The 21,684-nt window shown below is 44.4% G+C and overlaps 2 protein-coding genes across 5 annotated transcripts in view; one reads left to right on the forward strand and one right to left on the reverse strand.

Moving 5' to 3' along the window:
- The window catches only part of RANBP9 (RAN binding protein 9), a 72,995-nt gene extending 60,318 nt beyond the window's left edge, over nucleotides 1-12,677 (forward strand). The window contains exons 11-14 of one of the 3 annotated variants that reach the window (XM_086370247.1): nucleotides 301-422; nucleotides 2,046-2,197; nucleotides 9,409-9,520; nucleotides 11,684-12,677. In XM_086370247.1, coding sequence (XP_086226373.1) covers nucleotides 301-422; nucleotides 2,046-2,197; nucleotides 9,409-9,520; nucleotides 11,684-11,814 — 517 coding nt within the window. In that variant the 3' untranslated portion in view covers nucleotides 11,815-12,677. Of the gene's footprint in view, nucleotides 1-300; nucleotides 423-2,045; nucleotides 2,404-2,558; nucleotides 3,376-9,408; nucleotides 9,521-11,683 lie in introns of those variants that run through there. The other 2 variants (XR_015152538.1, XR_015152537.1) reach the window with 2 other exon arrangements.
- Nucleotides 12,678-13,362: 685 nt separating this feature from the next.
- NOL7 (nucleolar protein 7) lies at nucleotides 13,363-17,605 on the reverse strand. Of its 2 annotated transcripts, none has more exons than XR_015152539.1 (8): nucleotides 17,304-17,605; nucleotides 17,146-17,206; nucleotides 16,489-16,547; nucleotides 15,029-15,133; nucleotides 14,571-14,652; nucleotides 14,148-14,269; nucleotides 13,995-14,072; nucleotides 13,363-13,544 (listed from the first exon to the last, which is right to left on the reverse strand). XR_015152539.1 is itself a non-coding variant. In XM_086370248.1 (8 exons), exons 1-8 carry the CDS (start codon nucleotides 17,564-17,566, stop codon nucleotides 13,468-13,470), a joined length of 774 nt encoding a protein of 257 aa, XP_086226374.1. In that variant the 5' UTR covers nucleotides 17,567-17,605; the 3' UTR covers nucleotides 13,363-13,467. The 2 variants fall into 2 exon arrangements, 1 of the variants encoding a protein (XP_086226374.1); XM_086370248.1 differs by having other exon boundaries at nucleotides 15,029-15,060.
- Between the last annotated feature and the right edge of the window lie 4,079 nt (nucleotides 17,606-21,684).

Consider the following 21,684-nt stretch of genomic DNA (forward strand, 5'->3'; position numbering starts at 1 on the left):
GATAATGGGAAATATGTGCTGGAAAATGATTTCTCCATAGTGATAGGAAGTCTTAAAGCCACTGCATTTTAGTACATGTATCTTTTTCCTTCCTTATCTCCAGGACTACAAATTCGTTAAAAGTTAGCTGCATCTTTGGCTTTGAATACATTCAAGATTTAACTAAATACCTTTTTTCCAGATTGCTGTTGCCTTATGAAGTCAGTTTTATAAGTAGGCTCTGTAGTTGAGTACTAATTGATATTAAACTAAGCTGCAAGTGTGCTATTTCTAAAATTAGGTTTGTTTTTTCATTTTCAGTAATGATGTAGACATGGAAACAGATCACTACTCCAATGGAGTTGGAGAAACTTCATCCAATGGTTTCCTAAATGGTAGCTCTAAACATGACCACGAAATGGAAGATTGTGACACCGAAATGGGTCTGCAGTGATATTTCTTACATTTTTAATAAAAAATGATGACTACAAGGTTATGTTTTTACTTGTACTGATTCACAGCTGATGAACATAAATCAGATTTAAAGATGTGTGTGCCATTGGATTTGATAGTAACATATTCTCTTAGAAGTCTCTGAGAGTGGATTGCTAGAGAGAGTAGAGTCTAATTTTTTAGTATTTGGCGTTTTCTTTGCTGAACTGTTTCTGCACAACTGCAGTGCTCTCAGTAGCGCAGCAGTGCGAACTTACTAGTGCTCACTGTCCTTTGAAAGGATTGGTAAGGCTGGAGATACAAAAAGTTTGTGTACCTATTTCAATATAGCCAATATAGATAGGCCACATGGGTAGAGATGATTTAATAAATTCTAATCAAATTTTCTTTAATTCATTTAACCTGAATATATGCGACTATTCATAGTTCAGTGCCTGGCAGGTAGTAGGTGCCTGTTTTGACACCCTCCCTTGGTTCCTTCCCCCTCAAAATTATGTGGCTGAGAAACATATTAGCATGCATAATTTTACTTTGTGGACAACTTGTGTAGTAAATTGTACCATAAAGTTAAACAAGCAGCAAACTTCCCCATCAATTGAGAGTGAAAATTACTGAAGCTCATAAATTTTTATTTGATTTTATAATATTTTGATATTAAAGGGAATTTATTAAAATTGCTAGAAACTATTTTATAAATGCAAACTTAATATTACTTACACGACCACCTTGTTTAGGATCATGTGTTCCAATGTGTAATTCACTCTTTCAAGCAAGGAGTAGGACTGAAAGGCAGCCTCGTTTTACCCTATCAGATATTAGCAAGCAGCCTCAACATTCCAAGAATAGTTTGTGTCTAGGGATAAAGAGCAGGAGTTCTAGAGCCGGATCACCTGGATTTGAATTCTGCAACTGCCACTTACTAGCTGTGTAACCTTGGGTGAATTACTCAGGAGCTCTTTGCCTCAGTTTCTTCATCTGTAAAATGGGTGTAATGATAACTGCCTGTAAGTGCTTCATAAACATTAACTGTTACCGTCATGATTAGTGATTTATATATTGTTAACTAGTGATGTATACTTTTTGCATTGTTGATCAGTGATTATTGTCAGTCAAGATATATAAACTGAAAATTTTTTTCCTAAAAGTAGTGTAATTAACCCTTTTGATTAGGTACAGTATCGTCTGTGTTTTTATTGGAGTCATTTAGATTATCTTACCTTCAAACTGTTCTATGTCAATTAAAGTAGCCTGGGAAGTAGCTACTTTTTCCTTTTCTTTTTTTGCAGTGTTGCTATATTTTTAGAAAATTGTGCTTAATTTTTCATAACATTTTCTTTGAGACATGTACATCATAACACTGAAAGCTTGTCACCTGACTTTCAACTCCAAGCTAGATAGATATTGGATCCTAGAGTCTTGAGCCCTAGAGAAAGTATTCCTTGTAGCTACAAGGTTCCGTATTATAATAAATTAAAAAGAAACTGCATATTTAGGTAAAATATTAGAAAGTAGTTACTATATGAAATGTTCAAAATGTTGTAAGCAATTTATGTTTGTTTCTCCATTGTATCCCAACTGTAAGGTAGTGAAATACCTGTTTGTTTTGCTTACAGAAGTTGATTCAAGCCAGTTAAGACGCCAGTTGTGTGGAGGAAGTCAAGCTGCCATAGAAAGAATGATTCACTTTGGAAGAGAGCTGCAAGCGATGAGTGAACAGCTGAGGAGAGAATGTGGCAAGAACACAGCAAATAAAAAAATGTTGAAGGTAAATTTGTTTTCCCTTGAAAAGCTGTAAATGTGTGGATGAAACTAGAATGTCGCTTTGTGAAACCCTGAGCAGGGCTGCGGTTGCTGTTGGGAGGCTTGGACACGAGCTCCTCCCTGGCTTCCTGCCCAGTCGCGGGTGAAAAGGTGCGACGGGGTGAGGCGGCCAGGCTCTGCTGGAGAAAGCGCTGGACTTCAGGAAAACACGTAGGTTAGACCCCGGTTCTGCACTTCCCAGTGTCGTGCGCCTCTTATCAACTTACTTTCTTAGTTTTATTTTCTCAGCTGTAAAATTGGCAGAGTTATTAGGAGAAATGTGAGAATGCTGATCAAACTATAAATGTGAGATATTTTGATTTTAGGAAACACTGCTTAGGGTTGCAGCCAACTGAAGGTACGATATGTGGCCTTTGTTTTGATGGTGGTTGGCGAAGGCTTGGCTCGTCTTCCACGAAGAGTGAAGACACATTCTCAGGTCTCCTCTGGATTGATGCTGTGCCGGGTGGTGATAACGGGCAAAATGGAAACACTTCAGTTAGCCACAGCTCTGTGTAGCAGCTGAAGATGGAGTTTCGCCTCCCTTAAGCCAGCACTGCAGTCAGCCGGGGATGAGTTTTCCCATAGTCACAGCAGTGCCCCCAGCCCTGTCAGCTGTGAGCAGGAACCTAGCCGTTGTGGCCGTGTGTTTTGTTTTGTTTGCCCTGCATCAGGTTGGGCTCGGTGTCAGTTTGTTAAAACACTTTCTTCTCAGTGTTTTGAAATAAGTCCAGAAACTGAAGGAGAAATGGCACGTGGTGGCCTTGACACTGAGACTTTGGGAACTGAAGGAGAGGGCGAGCCTCGGGGCTCCCGCCATCCCTTCCCGAGCTGAACCGAGAGGGCCGGTGAGCAACCGACTAGCACCAAGTGTGTGTAAAATCAGGGGGAAATAACCGTCCCGGCTTCCTGCACCAAGAGCTTTAGTACAGCACCTGTGTAGGCAGAGTGTCCCTGTCTAGGAAGGTTCAAGAAGCCGCTTTTACACTTCCAGTAAAAAGGCATGCATAACTGGATTTATCCAGATTGCAAATTTTCATCAGTCTGTTAGGTTGGTGCAAAAGTAATTGTGTTTTTTCATTGTTGAACTTTGCCATGTAATACTGGAATACATTCTTAAATAAATGTGATTGTTATACATCATTTTAATGCGCATTTCTCACTTTGGTTTTTTTGCTAATTAATGATGTTAGACAAAAAGAAAATTCGAGCGATTTTTTTCTTTGAGTTCAAAATGGGTCATAAAGCAGTGGAAACAACTTGCAACACCAACAACCGCATTTGGCTCAGGAACTGCTCACGAACATACAGTGCAGTGGTGGTTCAAGAAGCCTTGCAAAGAAGACAAGAGCCTTGAAGATGAGGAGTGCAGTGAGCGGCCACTGGAAGTTGACAACGACCAGTTGAGAGCCATCATTGAAGCTGTTCCTCTTAAACTACATGAGAAGTTGCCAAAGAACTCAGCGTCGATCATTCTATGTTCATGTGGCATATGAAGCAGATTGGAAAGGTGAAAAAGCTTGAAAAGCAGGTGCCTCTTGAGCTGACCGATAATCATAAAAATTTTCATTTTGAACTGTTGTTTTCTCTTATTGTATTAAACAACAACGAACCATCTCTCGATCGAATTGTGATGCGACAAAAAGTGGATTTTATATAGGCAGCTGGAGACAACCAGTTCAGCGCTTGGACCGAGAAGAAGCTCCAAAGTGCTTCTGAAAGCCAAACTTGCCCCAAGTAAAGGTCCCGGTCACTCTTTGGTGGTCTGCTGCCCATCTGATCCACTGCAGCTTTCTGAGTCCTGGTGAAACTTACATCTGAGAAGTATGCTCAGTCAGTCGATGAGGTGCCCCAAAACTGCCACACCTGCAGCTGACATTGGTCAGCAGAATGGGCCCGTTCTTCTCTGTGACGACGCCCGACCGCATGTTGCACAACTTAACACTTCAAAAGTTGAACAAGTTTGGCTACAAAGTTTTGCCTCATCTGCCGTCTTCACCTGACCTCTTGCCAGCCAACTACCGCAGCAAGCACCGCAGAAGCTTGCTGCGGGAAAATGCTTCCACAGCCAGCAGGAGGCAGAAGATGCTGTCCAAGAGTTTGTTGAATCCCAAAGCATGGATTTTTATGCTACAGGAATAAATGGGCTTAATTCTCGTTGGCAAAAATGTGTTGATTGTAGTGGTTCCTACTTTGATTAATAAAGATGTGTTTGAGCCTCGTTATAATGATTTAAAATTCACCATCCGAACCAGCAGTTACTTTTGTATCAACCTAATACAACTTTGTAGAATCTTTTCAGCTATCAACAGTGCTAAGAAACTTACTTCTTAGGCTTTATTATTGCTTCCTATATCCAAAGCTATCCATCTGGGAAACTTGTTTTAGGGCAGTGGTTCTCATCCTTTTTGGTATCTAAACCCTTTAAAACCGATTAAAGATTCCCAAAGGGCTTTTGTTTGTATGAGTTATATTTATTGATTTTTCTGTACTAGAAATTATTACTAAAATTATTAATTCACTTTAAAATAACAAATCATTACATGGGTATTTTTCATAAAAGTGTTACTTAATCTTTCTAAAATAAAACAATGAGAAGAGAGTAGCATTGCTTTACATTTTTGTAAATCTCTTTAATGCCAGGTTTAATAAAAGGTAAGCTGGATTCTCGTCCCTACTTCTGCATTCAGTCTTTTATGAACTCACACATCATGTCACCTCTGGAAAGCCCCACTGGGAGAGTTGTGAGGAAATAGGAGTGAGAAAAGAGCCAGTACTATCTTAGTTTAATATCATGAAAATAGTTTGGACCTCACAAGAGCCCATGAAAGGGTCTTGGACTCTGGTTGTCCCTGGAGAGAACTGATGTTTTAGGAGATATTTTGGAGATAGGAAATGTTTTTTTAAAAAGAACTCATAGACATTTTTACACTAGGTCATCTGCTTTCTTGTTAAAACTTTATGCTAATTGAGTATCATTTTATGTAGTCCCTTTGAAAATTTAACATTTCACTCCATGGCTTATTCTTGATTGTAATTTGTGTGAAGCACAGAAAAGGGCATTACATGGCCTTTTCTCAGAGATACTCTTTGATTATATGTTGAATGAAGTAAAGAGGTAATTTATCATCTAAGGAACGCGGATGGCTTTGATTTTGCACCTCTGACTTCCGTGCAGATGCTGACTGCTGTCTCAGCGTTCTGAGCTGCTTCTCACCTTCCCCAGGCTTAATCTCCTCCCAGGTAGACGTCGACCCGAGTGACTGACCCAGTGGTGTCTCAGCACCTAGGGGACAGTGCTGGGGAATTAGTGTTGGAGGCGGACACAGAGAGGACTTTTGTTTGCCTTGGTTAAGAAGGATTAGAAATTAGTGCTTTTTTCTTTTATTTTTCACTTCAGGTCATGGGTAGCTGAAGTGGGTTTTTTTATCTTTAATTTTTTTTTTAATTTGCACAGACTTCTGAAGCATATATACGTATGTAGAGAGAGAGACAGTAAAAGCTGAGGTGAGGTTTACCTAAGTGGCATAGGGCCCCTGGTGTTCTGCTTCTCCTCAGTCGTGGAGTAGCAGGCACGTGGCAGACCCTTGGAGCAGCCCACCCCCGGGGCTCGGGCTGGGGGTTCCTGCTGCACCGGGGCTCGCTTGACCTTTTCCTCACTTTCTCAGTCTTCCTTTCCTGTTTTCCTGTTGTCTTTGTTTTTCTTGCTTACCTGCCTGAGTCTGCCAGTGGCTCCCAAGAGAGTGCCCTAAATTGTTCAACAGCTGTGTATTGAACCTTGCAGAGCGGAGGGTCAAGCGGGAGGGCTGGGTGGGTCAGGTTAGAATACTCAGCCCCAGTCTGCAAGTAGCTCTTAAATCTAGTAACTGAAGCAGAAATTGAATCATTTAGGCACATCCTACTGAGAAACTGCTACTGATTTTAAGCCAAATATAAGTACAGTTTGAGAATCCTACCTAAATGTCGTATTTCCCTCAGAAATTATTTCCACTGAGGTAATTTTTTTTTCTAAAATAAAAAGTAACCCATAATACCATGATATTTTACAGGTATTTTCAGTTTCCTGCCTTAAATGCATGGGCATATATTAATATTTTATCTGGTTGGTAATTGTGGTTATCCTATTTCGTGTTGCCCTTACTGTCATAACATGTGTTTCCAGCTCCCAGGTGGTCCTAGTGGTAAAGAACCAGCCTGCCAGTGTAGGAGTCACGGGTTCAGTCCTTGGGTCAGGAAGAGGCCCTGGAGGAGGGCATGGCAAGCCACTCCAGTGTTCTTTCCTGGAGAATCCCAGGGACAGAGGAGCCTGGCAGGCTACAGTCCCGGGGGCCCCAAAGAGTTGGGACACGACTGAGTGACTAACCAACTCCTGTTGCTATACTGGAAAGAATTGAAGTTTTCTAGGGTGTTTTAGGGTCTAAGCTCATACCCACGGCTCCCACCATCCAGGGCTTTTCTTTCCTCTCAGCCTGTGTCTGTGGCTGCTGCCTGTGACACAGCACACTCTGTTAGTAAGCAGTACCCCGAGCGTCACTGCTCACACAAGCTGCCTTCCTCCCAGGACTGCGAGTCCTTGAAACAGTGACGAGGCCCTGGTGATCCCTTTGTCCAGTAAATACTCATTCAACTGTACTGAAAATACGGGTCCAAAATCTTAGACTTTTTTGCTTGTAATATTTAGATTGGTAATTGAAAGAAACTGTTTTTACTAAAAGAAGTACAGGAAGTACTAGCTGTGTTGGTAACCTCTCATGGCCTTAGTTTGCTTCTAAGTGAAGTGAAGTGGAAGTCGTTCAGTCCGACTCTTTGCAACCCCATGGACTGACTGTACAGCTCGTGGAATTCTCCAGGCCAGAATACCGGAGTGGGGAGCCTTGCCCTTCTCCAGGGCATCTTCCCAACCCAGGGATCGAACCCAGGTTTCCCACGTTGCAGATGGATTGTTTACCAGCTGAGCCACAAGGGAAGCTTCTGAGCCACAGTTTGCTTCTAAGATGGGCATAAACATCTGGCTCCTAAGGTTACTGTGAGGATTAAATGAGATGGTACACACTAGCCCTTGAAACACTGCCTTGCACAGTGTTAGCGCACAGTAAGTTACTACCATCATGATCTTTTTCTGTTAATGTTTTAAATACCAGGAGGTGTAGACAGAATGGTCTTGATGGGAGATTTGGGACTGCAGCATCCCACCTTTCGGGGAGCAAGTCAGGATGTAGATTCAGGAGCATAGTCTTGTGCTTAAAGTTTTATGTAGTGATTATTCCTTGGACAGACTCTTTAGTCTTTTAAAATTTATCTGCGCTATAGGGATCGCAAAGATTTAGACACAACTGAGCAACTGAACTGAGCTGAATTGCACTATAGGGGTGGCATTTCATGAGATGGATGTGGGTAGGGTGAATTAAGTCTTGAGCAAAGCTCGGTCTTTAGAAATAGTGATTGACCAGTTAGCTTCACAGGATAATCAGATATTAGTACTTTCTCCATGAATAAATTTGGATTGGGAGGGAACCAAAAACAATATAGTAGCTTTGTGGGATGCAAAAGATACCTTAAGTACTGTGAAGCAGGCCTTGCAATCAACAGGTATGTGAAGCCTTTTTTCCCCCCTTTGTATCTAGCACCTTGAGTACTGCAGGGGATCAGAATAGAATAAGTTCTTCAAAAGAACTTTCATTAATAGCTGGGGCAAGAGGTCTAATGTGAGTGAAATGCTCAGCCGTATAGAACAGTGGATGGGGGAGCCTATGTATCCCTGTTGTCAACCCCAGACCGCACAGCTCTGCTCAACGGGCAGTTCTCTAGTTGCCGCAACACAGAGGCCAACTCGGATGAGAAAGGACAAGGACACACTTGACCAGGAAGCCTTCTCCCACTCGCAAGATGACTCAAGGGGTGCTGGGGCAGTGTCCCTGGGAAGATAGTATTCTTCAGGAATTTGTCTTCCACGTTTCAGTGACCGGCGTTTTGAGTGTTGTTACCTAATTCACTGATTGAGTTTCCTCAGCACTTGTCCACGTACCCCATGTGAGCCGGGAAGGTGTCCTATGTCTAACTGTCTATATCTGTATCATAATATTATTCTGCATTGGGGTATTGATTTCTGGCAAAACAGTAATTTATCATTCATTGAACGATTAGCATGAACTGACATGACTAATTTCTTTAGCTCAGTGAGTCCTCATAAACTGAAATAGGACCTCGTATAATCCCTGTGATGGAGGGGGGGGGTTGCGCTTAGCTGTGTCCGACTCTTTGTGACCCCGTGGACTATAGCCCTCCAGGCTCCTCTGTCCTGTGATGGGGGGGGGGGGTGCGCTCAGCAGTGTCCGACTCTTTGTGACCCCGTGGACTATAGCCCTCCAGGCTCCTCTGTCCTTGCAATTATCCCAGCAAGTATACAGGTTGCCGTTTCCTCCAGGGGATCTTCCTGACCCAGGGATTGAACTTGCAGCTTCTGTGGCTCCTGTGCCGGCAAGCGGATTCTTTACCACTGAGCCACCTGGGAAGCCCAATCCCCATTATACAGATAATGAAACCGATACTTAGGAAGGTGGTTCTTGCCAAAGGCTACACTGGTGATGCAGCTCCACTCGAGGCCAGCGTCTGACACCGTTGTAGTTATATCCTCCCACAGAAGGACAAGGGCCATCAGCTGAAAAGATGCTGTATGTCAGTTACTTCAGGAGGGGCAGTCTGAAGATGGTTCTGAAAGGGAGCTGGTTGTTTTTTTGATCACTGAGTTTGAGAAGACGTCCAGTAAGATGTGTCCAGTTTCCCCCATCTATTTTTTAAAAAATATATGGCAGGTCATATCCTTTTGATGTCACATTCGTATCAGTGGTCATTAATTGTAAAGCATCTGAATGTTTTGTCTTTACCTTAAACAGTAGTAGCCCATTCCACAAGAATGAGTTTTTTCCGTTTTATTTCTGTCCTATATGTTGTGTAGGTATAAGTGGTGGATGGTGAAAATGGGTGTTTGTAAAAAATAGGAAAACAGATTAGACTTTGCTGCATAATCTAGTTGTTAAAAAAGTCTCATATCACAGGGGTAGATGAGCTTAAGGGTTAATCTAGTGCCTTAAGGTGTACTCGTAGTCTCTCAAGTTGAAGCCATAGTGAGCACAGACGCTGAACTATCTGACTTAATCAAATTGCTGTTTTCAACAGGATGCATTCAGTTTACTAGCCTATTCAGATCCTTGGAACAGCCCAGTTGGAAATCAGCTTGACCCAATTCAGAGAGAACCTGTGTGCTCAGCTCTTAACAGTGCAATATTAGGTAAGTGAAGCCAGAAAGCACAGCTTTAACTAGTCTCTTGAGTATTTGAGACGGTATTTGTGCTGGTATTTATCCTATGGTAAAATCTTAAGGGAAATGTTTTCTACATTAAAAAAAAAAATTACCTCACAGTATAGAAAAATTCCTGTTATCTCAGTCCCAGATTAAATGGATTCAGATGGAATAAAAACAGTACATTGGGGTGTATCTTGTGATGTCTAGAAAACAAGTGTCTGTGAGTGTGGACACAGCATTCCTGGCCTGAATTGCCCGTGCCCAAGCTCCCACCATGGTGAAGACACTGGCTCAGGGCCTCCCGGGGGCTCTTCAGTGCCGTCAGCCCCAGCTCTTGGAGACGCAGGCTATGTGCAGTAAAGTTCAGATTTAACTACATGCCCTTACCAAGTGAAAAGGGGAGGGGAGGGGAGAGCAGCAATACGTAGGCTTAGCCAGGGGGAGCCCAAAGTGGGAGACGGGGACTTGCTGTCCCCTGACTGGTGGCCGTTCCTGTGAGCAGAGTGTGGTGCTTATAAACTGAACAGATGCTCTTTAAGTGAATTCAGTGACTGCACATTTTATGCATTTATATATAAACTACATAGGGTTGATTATTTACATAAAAGGACATTTTAATATCTGGGCAATTTTTTCCAAAGGGAATTTGGATGAGGGTGACTTTTCACTTTCCATTTTAGAATGTAAGTCCTCAAAAAAATGGGAGCTACCAGTTTAGTCTGTTGTGTGCTGTGTGGCCGTTTGGCTTGGGAGCTTTGAGGAACATGTGAGACACTCAGATGAGGGCAGTGCACACACAGTCAGTGTAGGCCGGAGACTGGAGCGGAGGCAGGGCTTAGATGGCTGGAATGTAAAGGGAGCGATTTAGAGTTCTGACATGGGGGCCTTAATCTGCTTCTTTGCCCTTATAAAGTTCATTATTAATTAATTGTTGTGGCTTAATACTGAAGTTTTGGCATAGGAATTGGTATTGCGTTATAATTTTCTCAGATTTAGAATTTGTATATAATACTGTGAATTTTCTTTGGTTAATATGTTGTCTTTGGTTATACAAAATTAATTTAGTTCTACCGGTAAAAAATAAGTATACTCAGTAGCACTGCTAGGATTGTAGGGCAAATTATAGTTTGCTGTAACTGTCTTTTTGAAATGACTATATTATAGGTAATCATGAAGCCCTAATTGCTTTGTATCTGGGTAACACTCAGACTTGGAAAGAATTTTTGAGGAAAAGTGACCAGTTTTCATACAATAGTTAAGAATCTTGCATTCTCCAGGGGAATTAAAATTTCAAGTAGTCAATTGCTTAGGACCATTATCCAGGATATATATATATATAGTGCCCTAAATTATGTGGCTCAACTATAAATAGTGCTTTAATTTATTAAATCTATACAATTCCTGCAAAAGAAAGGACAGGACTTGAACTGCTGTGGGTGTGTGTGTGCATGTTTATAAACACTGTGCTGTATTACAGAGCCTCACGTCTCAGCAGTGCTTCAAGTTAGAGTACTGGCATGTGATGCCTGCAAGTTCTGTATTCCAAAAAAATGTAAAGGACAGTTATAACCGCTGTGCCTTCCGGGGCCAAAATAAAACTGTGACAATGTGCTTACCAACCCAAAGAGCATTCACCACTGTGCCCTGAAGAGGGAGGAGTAGGCGGCCTCTGTTGGGCCGTATCCCCAGAAGAAGAACCCATCAGTGAAATTTCACTGAAAGCCTGGTGCCCTTTTCTCTGACCTTGATCAAACCTTGATCAAACTTCTCTGACCTCTGGGGCCCTTTTGTTTGACCTTGATCAAACAGGAGAGAGACACTAAATGTGCCTTACTCCCCAGTGCAAACATTAGGTAAGCAATTACATCATTCCCATCATAGTAAATATGAAAGTAAAGGTTTTTGAATATCTAACAAAGTCTTAATTCCGCAAGAACTTATTACTACTTGAAAACCCAGTGAGCACAGTACCTTGTCACAGTAATGTCCAAGGCACTGTTTGCTTAAAAACCACCTTTGCTGCTTAGCTTGTTAAGTACAGTGCAGGCATTGGTAATTTTGTAAGCAATGCAGTACTTTCCTGATTGAGAGATGCTGTTTAAAATGTCTTGCTAATTGCCATTTCCACTTTCAATCATTTTTCCTCAGAAACCCACAATCTGCCAAAGCAACCTCCACTCGCCCTAGCCATGGGACAGGCCACCCAGTGTCTGGGACTGATGGCTCGATCAGGAATCGGATCCTGTGCTTTTGCCACGGTGGACGACTACCTACATTAGCTATGCATTTTCGGAGCTCACACTTGCATTGTGGCGCATAGACGACATGGAAGTAGACCAGCTCTGCTGATTTGAAACTTAGATTTTTAATTATGTACTGGGGACAGGTTTTTGTCGCTTTACATTGCTTCCTAGTTTACAGCATGATGCAAATGATTTTCTAACTTAGTGTTAGGAGCAATTATTTTCCATCTTTAGCCTCTTAGTTGTCTAAGAGTTAAATATTACTGAATTCCAGACATTCAAATTGATCATCACAAATCCTCTAAAACAGTTACCTAAAAGAAACCAAAAAGTCCTGCCTTCTTTGTTGGGGGGAGAGAGGGGGGAAGGAAACGGAACAAGTTGTGTTTGTGTTAGCATGTGGGTGATGTAAACTTCAAATTGGGAGGTATTCTGACCCCCGCTCCCATATAAGCATTCAATCAGTGTAACTTGCAAAATGCATAAACATCTGACAGTTTGAATTTATAGTGTTGATGGAAGAAATCATTTTTAATGTGTACTGTAAAACTTGAAATACTCAGGAGCTGAGTGGATATGTTTGTTGCTACTTACAATCCCGACCTGTTAGTCCCAGTAGTTTTGTTTTAACATGGTCTTTCTCAACTTTGTTTCTGTTTAACTACAGATGACTTCTGTTGTAGACTCACAAGTTGAACTGTTGTATTATAACAGTATTACATGTCAACAGTGTGGTTATGACCTTTATTTATATAAAAACCAAATATTTAGTCAATTTACTGTGTCTTAATTTAATCTTTGTACACCTTCCATTTTTAAGTGCTTAAAATGAGTACTATATTGCAATAAAAATGTAGTGATATAATTAACCAGCCATTAAAAATTTACTTCTACAGATACCAGAGTGTCAATTGAATTTATACATTAGGAACTTGCATACTTATGATTAATGTAAAGTTAGAACAAGTAAAATGAATGGTTGCTACTATAAATCTGAGCTCTGCAACCTAAGACTGCCTGGCATTTACAGGCCTCCCTGGATTAGGGCCAAACCTGATACGATAGGCGATATAGACAGCAGGCAATTAATCTTATTTTCATAATCGTCATGTGGCATGTGACTTGGCCACTTTTAAAGCAAACCCCCAAACTGGTTCAAAGTAAAATAGGAAGAAGCTCTTCAATAGAATGACCATATCCTTTGGTTTGGCAAAGGTGTCTGTTGGCTGTACACCAAGTCTTAAGCCTTCTTTTAAAAGAACAGATTATCCACACTTGGACACTGTGCTCTTCCACATATTCTGTGAAATCTCGTCAGTGGCACCAAAACACCAGAGACAAACACATCCAAGAGCTTCAGTGAAGCTTTTACTGCCACACTGCGGGGTTGGGGGGGTGCGGAGGTGCCCTCCTGGTGTGGGTACTGCTTGTGGTCAATAAAATGGAAAAACAGAAAATAAAGGAAAACAAGTCCTTTTAAACTGCTGCTTCCAGGATGCTCAAAGCCTAGGAGGCTTACACGCCAGGTGGATGAAGTGTGACTAGGTGCTGCCCCTAAGAGACTTGAGATTCTTATGACGACTCTTCAGAAGGATTTATAAGTGATTTATTTTTTTTCCATAAAAATTACATTCTTTACATAACTAAGTTCTATACATACAAAGTACTTGTTCTTCATCTAGCTTTGATTTACGTCTTAGGAGTTTTCATCTTTCTGACCATCCAGCGTTTTGTAAACCTCTTGGCATTTTGTTTTCTCTGAGATCCTAGAATAAAAGGTTTGGGGCAGTTAAGAATAAAGAAATAAAATTCCCAAGAAACAATTCACAGATTTTCTACATCGTTAAAAATTGGTACATGTACACATATACTGGGCTTCCCTGGTGGCTCAATGGTAGAAGAATCTGACTGCAATGCCAGAGACACGAGTTCAATCCCTGGGTCAGGAAGATCCCCTAGAGGAGGGCATAGCAACCCACTCCAGTGTTCTTGCCTGGAGAGTCCCATGGAGAGAGGAGCCTGCTGGGCTACAGGCCCTGGGGTCACAGGAGGTGGACACAGCACATGTGCACATACGTACTACACTGGCCTGCTCTCTGAGCAACTTTCAAACAGTAACAGAGCCACTGAAGAAAAAAAGATACACTATCTCCTTAACAAGAAACATTATTCAATAAGATAAAACTCAGATTCAAGAGAATAAAGCCAAATCTTACCCCAAGTATTATTCAAAAACTGGGCTGCAGCCTTTTTCATCGGTAACCTCTTATTTTCAAGAGACAGGAACTTGTTTACTAGGAAAGAGGATTATTTGTCATTTTTTTTGTTTAATTCACAGAAAAGAAAGAAAAACAGTCTAAGGAAATTACCAGTAGTTCTGTTGGTTCCAGGACCATATAAACAATTTTGTATGAAGGCTTTGGCAGCTTCTTGCCTTGAATCCCTCAAATCTTGATCTTTTAGCCTTACAGCCATGTAGCTTTTATTCTGGCTGGCGATCAATACAAAAAGAGAAAATGAGGCCACACTTATTTTCAAAATAAAGTATTTCTGTTAGTTGATTCAAATAGTGGAGAAAAATCCCCAAATCCTAATTTTGTATAAGCACAGGTTAGATGATAAAATTATAGGGCTATTTTACAACTAATGTTTACGTTTTAGTAGAGCAAATACTTTTTAATATAAATACCCAAAATGTTCCACAGAGGATCCAATCTGAAACTGCTACTAATTGAGGTAATACCCCCCTCAAAGGTCACCTTTACATCCTACACACAAAGACGACTTCTTACCCAACAGTCTGTACTTTCTGCACTTTAGCTTTCTTAGAGTCACTTCCTTTCTCTCGTTCTTCATTTTTCTTTTGCAAATTAACTAAAAAATTGAGTTAATATTTCTCATTAGCATTTGTGCACAAATAAATCAAGAATATATACTGGAGTTTAAATATCCACTACACATCAATCTGTATGTGATCGTACAAAATAAGCTACAATTTAAGACTGTGCTCCCAGCGCAGGGGGCTCAGGTTCAATCCCTGCCGGGAGAACCAGATCCCACATGCCAGAGCTAAAGGATGTGCATGCCACAACTAAGACCCGGCGAGCCAGATACATTATTGTTTTGAAAAAAAGAAACAAGCTAAAGCCCACCAGGCCTGTTTCCATGCTCCTTCTCAAGGGTAACAACATTTGCAAGTATCAGCAAATGCCCTTGACACTTAATGAGAGGTTACGTAAATAGTCCATACCTTCTTTCAACTTTCCCGGTGATTTCTTCACACTGAGGGAAGAAGCAGCAAAACACTGATTGGGATGGCCGAGAGCGACAGACTCAGGTTATCACAAAATTTCAGCTGGTTTCACAAATAAGATAACCCCCTTTTACTACCACCATTCTCAATTTTTATTGAGCATCCTTAAAGTCACTCCCCAATGTGCTGTCAACAACTCCCAATCAACAGACTATACTAGGCTAGGAGGATCAGAATTTAAAATCTGAAAGTATATTAGTAGGCTTCCAAAGAAGCAGATTGTTGTGGTTGATGGAGTTAAAAGTATTTAAGAATTATGTAATACAGTATTTGAAATATGAAGTGAAAGGTGGTAGGCCTGCCTGCCTCACTTTATGTGGAGAGAGCTGAAAGGATTAATTGAACACTTCAGACACAACAATGGAGACAGACAATGGTAGTCTCAAAAAGTGTGGTCTAATGGAGAGAGAGTCAAAGGCCAGAACACAATGAGATGTCTATACAGAAGTGGAAAAGCTAAACCGCCGGGGCAGTGATGGGATAGAGGGAATAAGAAGGGACAGGTGACAACTTGGTTTTCAAAGATGAAAGGGACTTTGCCACCATGATGTATTCAGAAACTCAAAGAGTATTGAGTAACTCTTTGGAAAAGTTCTTCTACGGAAAAAGAACAACTGTTCTAGCAGGGCTAAGCTAAATTTAAAGCAATAAGAGAAGACAAAGGGGAACAGGAAAAAAATAGCAAATATTTAATCTAAATTTAGTACAGTATAGAATCCTGATGCCATAGCACACAGGAGAAAGAGGAGCTTTAAACATACGGTGGATGGCAAAGCTACTAAATGAAAAGAGGAACAAGGAGGGAAAAATTATGTGGCTCAGATGGTAAAGCGTCTGGCTACAATGCGGGAGTCCAGGGTTCGATCCCTGGGTCAGGAAGATACCCTGGACAAGGAAATGGCAACCCACTCCAGTACTCTTGCCTGGAAAACCCCATGGAAAACAGTCCCCAGGGTCGCAAAGAGTCAGACAGGACTGAGTGACTTCACTTTAACAAGGAGGGAGAACAAGGTAAGGCAAGCAAGGGACAAGCTGAGTTTTAGGAGCCTATGGATAATAGACCAGTACTCCACACCCCACTAAAGGATGAACTTCAAAACACTTTTATTCACACCCTCTATCCTGCCCCTAGTACACTGACAGTGGCCACAGTTTACTGTAGGAACTCACTGAGATCAGCAACTCAGAAGCTAGAGCTACCCATGGGAACGACAAAAATAAGAAACAGCCACAGACGGAAAATAAGTGGAACATTTCCCTCCACCTGTCCCACCAAATTCAAATATCTCCTAGTAGCTTTTTAATTTAGACTTTAAAACTTGAGTTCAGACAAATGTACCAAGACAGCATTAAAACACTGTATGTAAACAAGTAATAAAAGGAGACCCACCACTTACCTAGTTTGTGAAGCTGTAGTTAACTTCTCTAGAATAGTATCTGGAAGGAGTTTTCTTTTCTTTAAAGACGTTAAAAAAAAATCAATAAAAAGTAAGCAACAGGACAACACGCCCTGAAGTGCTTTTGAAGTTACCATTTTAAGGACAGCCCTACCTCTAGGCAAATAAATGATCCGAACACTGCCCTCCACTACCTGTGAGCTGTGGGAAGACTGGGGCCCAAGCAACTCAGAGCCTACTCCTACTTCACTTGGAAGACGTGAAGGCTGGAAAGGGTGCCCGCTTTATTCCAACCCTCGGGTCACGTTATACACCGAGGGCAGTTCACAGGCACGTCCACCTGCGGCCAATCTCCGGAACAGCAGAGCGCGAACCAAGCATCCTGTGCGCGGCCCTCCGTTTACCCAGCGCTGCCTCCTCACAGAGACCCAGGTTCACATAAACCACCTCCGCCGCGCGTCAGAGGAGGGTCTGGCTCTACTTTACCTCTTTCCAACCCTATTCTAAACTGGTGGACAGCGAGGAGCACTAGCACGCCGATGTCAGTGCTGTCGGAAGAGACCACCAGCGGGGCTCTCCTCCACCCCGGACCCCTGCAGCATTGAACTCTTCCCCGAGCCGGCCCGTGAAACGGCCCCCTCTTTGCAAACCTCTAACCTTCTGTTCGATGAACAGTTCCTCGCGCCGCTTCCTCTTCTCCTTCAGAAGCGCTTTGTCCCTGGAAGAGACCGCGACGAGTCAGGGCGGGCGGAAAAGAGAAGGGGGACGGTTAGGCGGCGCTTCTCCCCACCAGCTTGTCCCCCGGGGCTCCGAACCTGCGCACCGTCTCCCGAACTCGCCGCTCCTCCTCTTTCGCTTCGGCCTGGGCGCTGGCGAAAGTCAGCTCCTCCGGGGCCTCGTCGTCGAGCTCGTCGTCCCCCTCCTCGTCTTCCTCCAGCGGCTCGGCGGCCGCGCCGCTGCTGGGCTGCCCGAGCAGGAGCCCGTGCCCCGCCTCCTCTTCGGAAGCGGGCTGGCCCTCGTCCACCATCGCCGAGGCCGACGCCGGGGCGCGGGACGCGCGCGGCCTGAGCTGCACCATGACCCAAGCTGCGGGGACCCGGCGGCCGTCTTGACCTCTGACCCGGAAGCCCCACGCAAGCGGTCAGTGACGCAAAGGGCAGGCGCGGCCGGGGTCTGCCGCCCTCTGCAGGTTCGGAGGCCCCACCGCGCGGTACGAAGGCGCACGCGCAGAGCCGGGAAGTGGGGCGTGGCCTAAGGAAAGCGCCGGGCGTTCCCTTCCACCCGGCCCCGGAGCCTGCGAGCCGCGGGCCAGGATGCCCGGTCCCCGCCCACGGTTACGAGAGCCGGTGGACTTGGGGGCTTGTTTCCAGGCAGGGCCGATCCGTGCTGCTGCCGCCTTAGCGGGGATGCCGAGAGCGTTGTTGCTTGGATCCCCGCGCTCCTCGGGGCGGGCTGGTGCGGGTCACGCCTCCCGGTGCCCAAGAACCCGAGGACCTCGAGCCCCTATCGCCCTGTCGCCGCCTCTTTCCGCTCAGAGAGCCGCTCAGTCGTATCCGACTCTGCGACCCCATGGACCGCAGCATGCCAAGCCTCCCTGTCCATCACCAGCTCCCAGAGTTTACTCAAATTCATGTCCATCGAGTCGGTGATGCCATCTAACCATCTCATCCTCTGTCGTCCCCTTCTCCTCCCGCCTTCAATCTTTCTCAACATCAGGGTCTTTTCCAAGGAGTCAGTTCTTCGGATCGGGTGGCCAAGGGTAGCCAAAGTATTGAAGTTTCAGCTTCAGGATCAGTCCTTCCAATGAACACTCAGGACTGATCTCCTTTAGGATAGACTGGCTGGATCTCCTTGCAGTACAAGGGACTCTCAAGAGTCTTCTCCAACACCACAGTTCAAAAGCATCAATTCTTCAGCGCTCAGCTTTCTTTGTGGTTCAACTCTCTCATCCATACACGACTCAGAGAGCCGCTGGGTCGAGCTAATAAATTCGGCTTCCTCCACTCCGCACTCCCTGTAAAAGTACCGTTTCTAAAGGAGGACGTGCGGCATAGCAGCGGGACCCCATGCCTTGCAGTCCTGTTGTCACTGAGGAGAAACAAGGTGGACAGACCCACACGTACATCGATCTTGGCACCAAGCGTGCGGTGTGACAACCTCGGCCGCCCTCTCGCAGGCATCCCTGCCCAGCCCTCGGCCGCTGCCTATTCTTTGTCCGCACAGACTCTCTCCCTCCAGACTGCCCCTCCCCGCCCCCCCGCCCCGCCCCCCTTTAGAACGTGAGCTCAGTGAGAGCAGGGACCCCCGCTTCCCGCTGTGACCCCAGGATCTTGCCCAGTGACTGCCCGTTGCACCTCCACTAAGTGACCAAAACCCGGGCACCGTGTATTTTTATGCCCCGCTCCGCCCCACTACACCTATTTCATTTCTTAGCCTATGTGGCCATTCAGTAATCTTTGTGTTTATTTTCTCCCACCTGCTCAGCCAGTAAAGAAAACGCCTGCAATGCAGGAGACCCTGGTTTGATCCCTGGATTGGGAAGATCCCCTGGAGGAGGGCTTGGCAACCGACTCCAGTGTTCTTGCCTGGAGAATCCCATGGACAGAGAAGCCTGGTGGGCTACAGTCCATGGGGTCACAGAGTGGAACAGGACTGAGCAACTAAGCACACACCCATTACACAACAGCAAATGATTCATCATTCTCTGAACTGCCGATGCTGCTGCTAAGTCACTTCAGTAGTGTCTGACTCTGCAACCCCATAGACTGCAGCCCACCAGGCTTCTCTGTCCATGGGATTCTCCAGGGAAGAGTACTGGAGTGGGGTGCCATTGCCTTCTCCGCATTCTCTGAACAAACCAAGCTACTTCATGCTTACCTTGCAGTTGGACATGCTCTTGTACACAGTCCTCACTTGGAACTCCTATTTATAACTGAAAAACCCGCACCCAGGCTGACTTCCTCTCAAAGCCTTTCAAGCACCTTAATGTCCACCCCATCCCTACCCTGCTGCTGCTGCTAAGTCGCTTCAGTCATGTCCGACTCTGTGCGACCCCAGAGACAGCAGCCCACCAGGCTCCCCTGTCCCTGGGATTCTCCAGGCAAGAACACTGGAGTGGGTTGCCATTTCCTTCTCCAGTGCGTGAAAGTGAAGTCGCTCAGTCATGTTCGAGTCCTAGCGACCCCATGGACTGCAGCCTACCAGGCTCCTTCCTGCTACCGCTACTGCTAAGTTGCTCAGTCATGTCTGACTCTTTGCCACCCCATGGACCACAGCCTACCAGGCTCTTCCGTCCATGGGATTTTCCAGGCGAGAGTGCTGGAGTGGGGTGCCAGTGCCTTCTCCCAGGCTCCTCCCTACTCGTCTCTAATTGCGCTCTCCTGTGAATCTTTTGCTGTGACTGTAGCTTCCGTGATGTGTAACAGTTTCTGTGCCAGTGGTCCCAACCAAGTTCTTATGAACTCCTTGAAGGAAGGTCCAGGCCTCTTCTTAATCACTGTATTTCTAATGTCTATCATAGAGTAGATGTTCGATAAATATTAAATTGAATAATCCCTCAATGATTAAATGATCAAATATTAAATGAATAATCCCTACATAAATTTTGCAGTATTTTCAATTTGCTTTTCCTTTTCTCTTGGAAGCATCTCCTAGCTTAAAAACAAGAAGACCAAAACACAAACAAAAAGTATGAAACGGAACCAAAAAAAGCTACGGGAACCAATGGCCTAGTAGGAAGGGGTTTACAAAGGATAGTTCTGAAATATCTGGGCCTTGGTCAGATAGAAATTACAAATTAAAAATACAGTCAGGCTTCCTCCACCAGTGTACTGGCTTCCACCACTGCTAACACCAGGGCAATGTATATAGAATGCTCTTTTGAAAAGCTCAACAACAAACCTATTAGAAGGGAATGATGGTATATTATGTACAAAGAAGTGTTAACTGTTAGTTGCTCAGTCGTGTCCAACTCTTTGTGACCCCATGGACTGTAGCCCACCAGGCTCCTCTGTCCATGGGATTCTCCAGGCAAGAATGCTGGAGTGGGTTGCCATTCCCTTCTCCAGGGAATCTCCCCAACGTAGGGATTGAACCCAGGTTTCTTGTGTCTCCTGCATTGCAGGCAGATGGCAACCCACGCCAGTTACTCTTGCCTGGAAAATCCCATGGACAGAGGAGCCTGGTAGGCTACAGTCCATGGGGTTGCAAAGGATCGGACACGACTGAGCGACTTCACTTCACTTCACTTCTCTACCATCTGAGTCACCAGAGAAGCCCCATTTTACATACCGAAACTACATTATAAGTATTATAAGTCCCCTCCTACCCATGCAAAGGATCCTTGGCATTTATTAAAAGGTGTGACTTGCAAATGCAGCACAAACCTTTATGTCACCATGTGGCTTCTCCGAAAGCCAAGGGTGTGAGAGTAAATGCACTTTTGTAAGGGCCGGAAGTGATGTCACCCAGCTGCATAATCCCTGGGGAGCCCACCTGGTCTAAGGGAGTTAGATCTGTCCAACCTACCCACGCTGGTACTGACAGCCACTCCCCACATGGGTCTCTGGTGCTTGCTGACAGCGGGGATCCCTGGATCTGCATTAGGTGGGAGGAGTTGAAGGGGGAGCTGTGTTCTTCCTACTTTACACAAAAGGTACTCTGAGCATACACTTTTTAAGTCCCATGGGAAAAACTCCCTTCCAGGTTCCGTGTCTGGGGAAGCTTGGCGGACCCCGCAGGGTGTGTAACAGTGAGATGTCCTTCCGTGTATATGATACTGAGAAGCAGCCCACCATCGTCTCTCCCTTTCCCCTCGGCTCTGCTCCGTTTTAGGCAGCTTTAGCCCACCATCGTCTCTCCCTTTCCCCTCAGCTCTGCTCCGTTTTAGGCAGCTTTAGCCCACCATCGTCTCTCCCTTTCCCCTCGGCTCTGCTCCGTTTTAGGCAGCTTTAGCCCACCATCGTCTCTCCCTTTCCCCTCGGCTCTGCTCAGTTTTAGGCAGCTTTGTTTGGTGCAGCTATATTTGCGTCATTCTTTTTTCTCATCCTGATTTTCTACCTTGCTGCTCATTTTCTCTTCCATCCTTGCATGAGTTCTTATTGTAAGCTATCCCCACCCCGAACTTGGAGTAAAGCAGTCAAACAGATAAACACTGAAAAGAAAATGTCCCAAACAAAGACAACTCTTGGGCTAACA

This window comes from Bos grunniens, chromosome 23, assembly GCF_055505025.1.
Source record: "Bos grunniens cultivar Pamir isolate PY7600 chromosome 23, Bosgru_T2T1.0, whole genome shotgun sequence".
Classification (NCBI taxonomy): Eukaryota; Metazoa; Chordata; class Mammalia; order Artiodactyla; family Bovidae; genus Bos; species Bos grunniens.

Excerpts from the sequence above, each read along its gene's own strand:
- NOL7 (XM_086370248.1), bottom strand. The coding sequence starts at position 17,566 with ATGGTGCAGCTCAGGCCGCGCGCGTCCCGCGCCCCGGCGTCGGCCTCG. Across the intron at positions 17,207-17,303 it reads GTTCGGGAGACGGTGCGCAG|GGACAAAGCGCTTCTGAAGG; the intron begins GTTCGGAGCCCC and ends GGTCTCTTCCAG. Across the intron at positions 15,061-16,488 it reads ACTACAGCTTCACAAACTAG|TGTGAAGAAATCACCGGGAA; the intron begins GTAAGTGGTGGG and ends TTCTTCCCTCAG.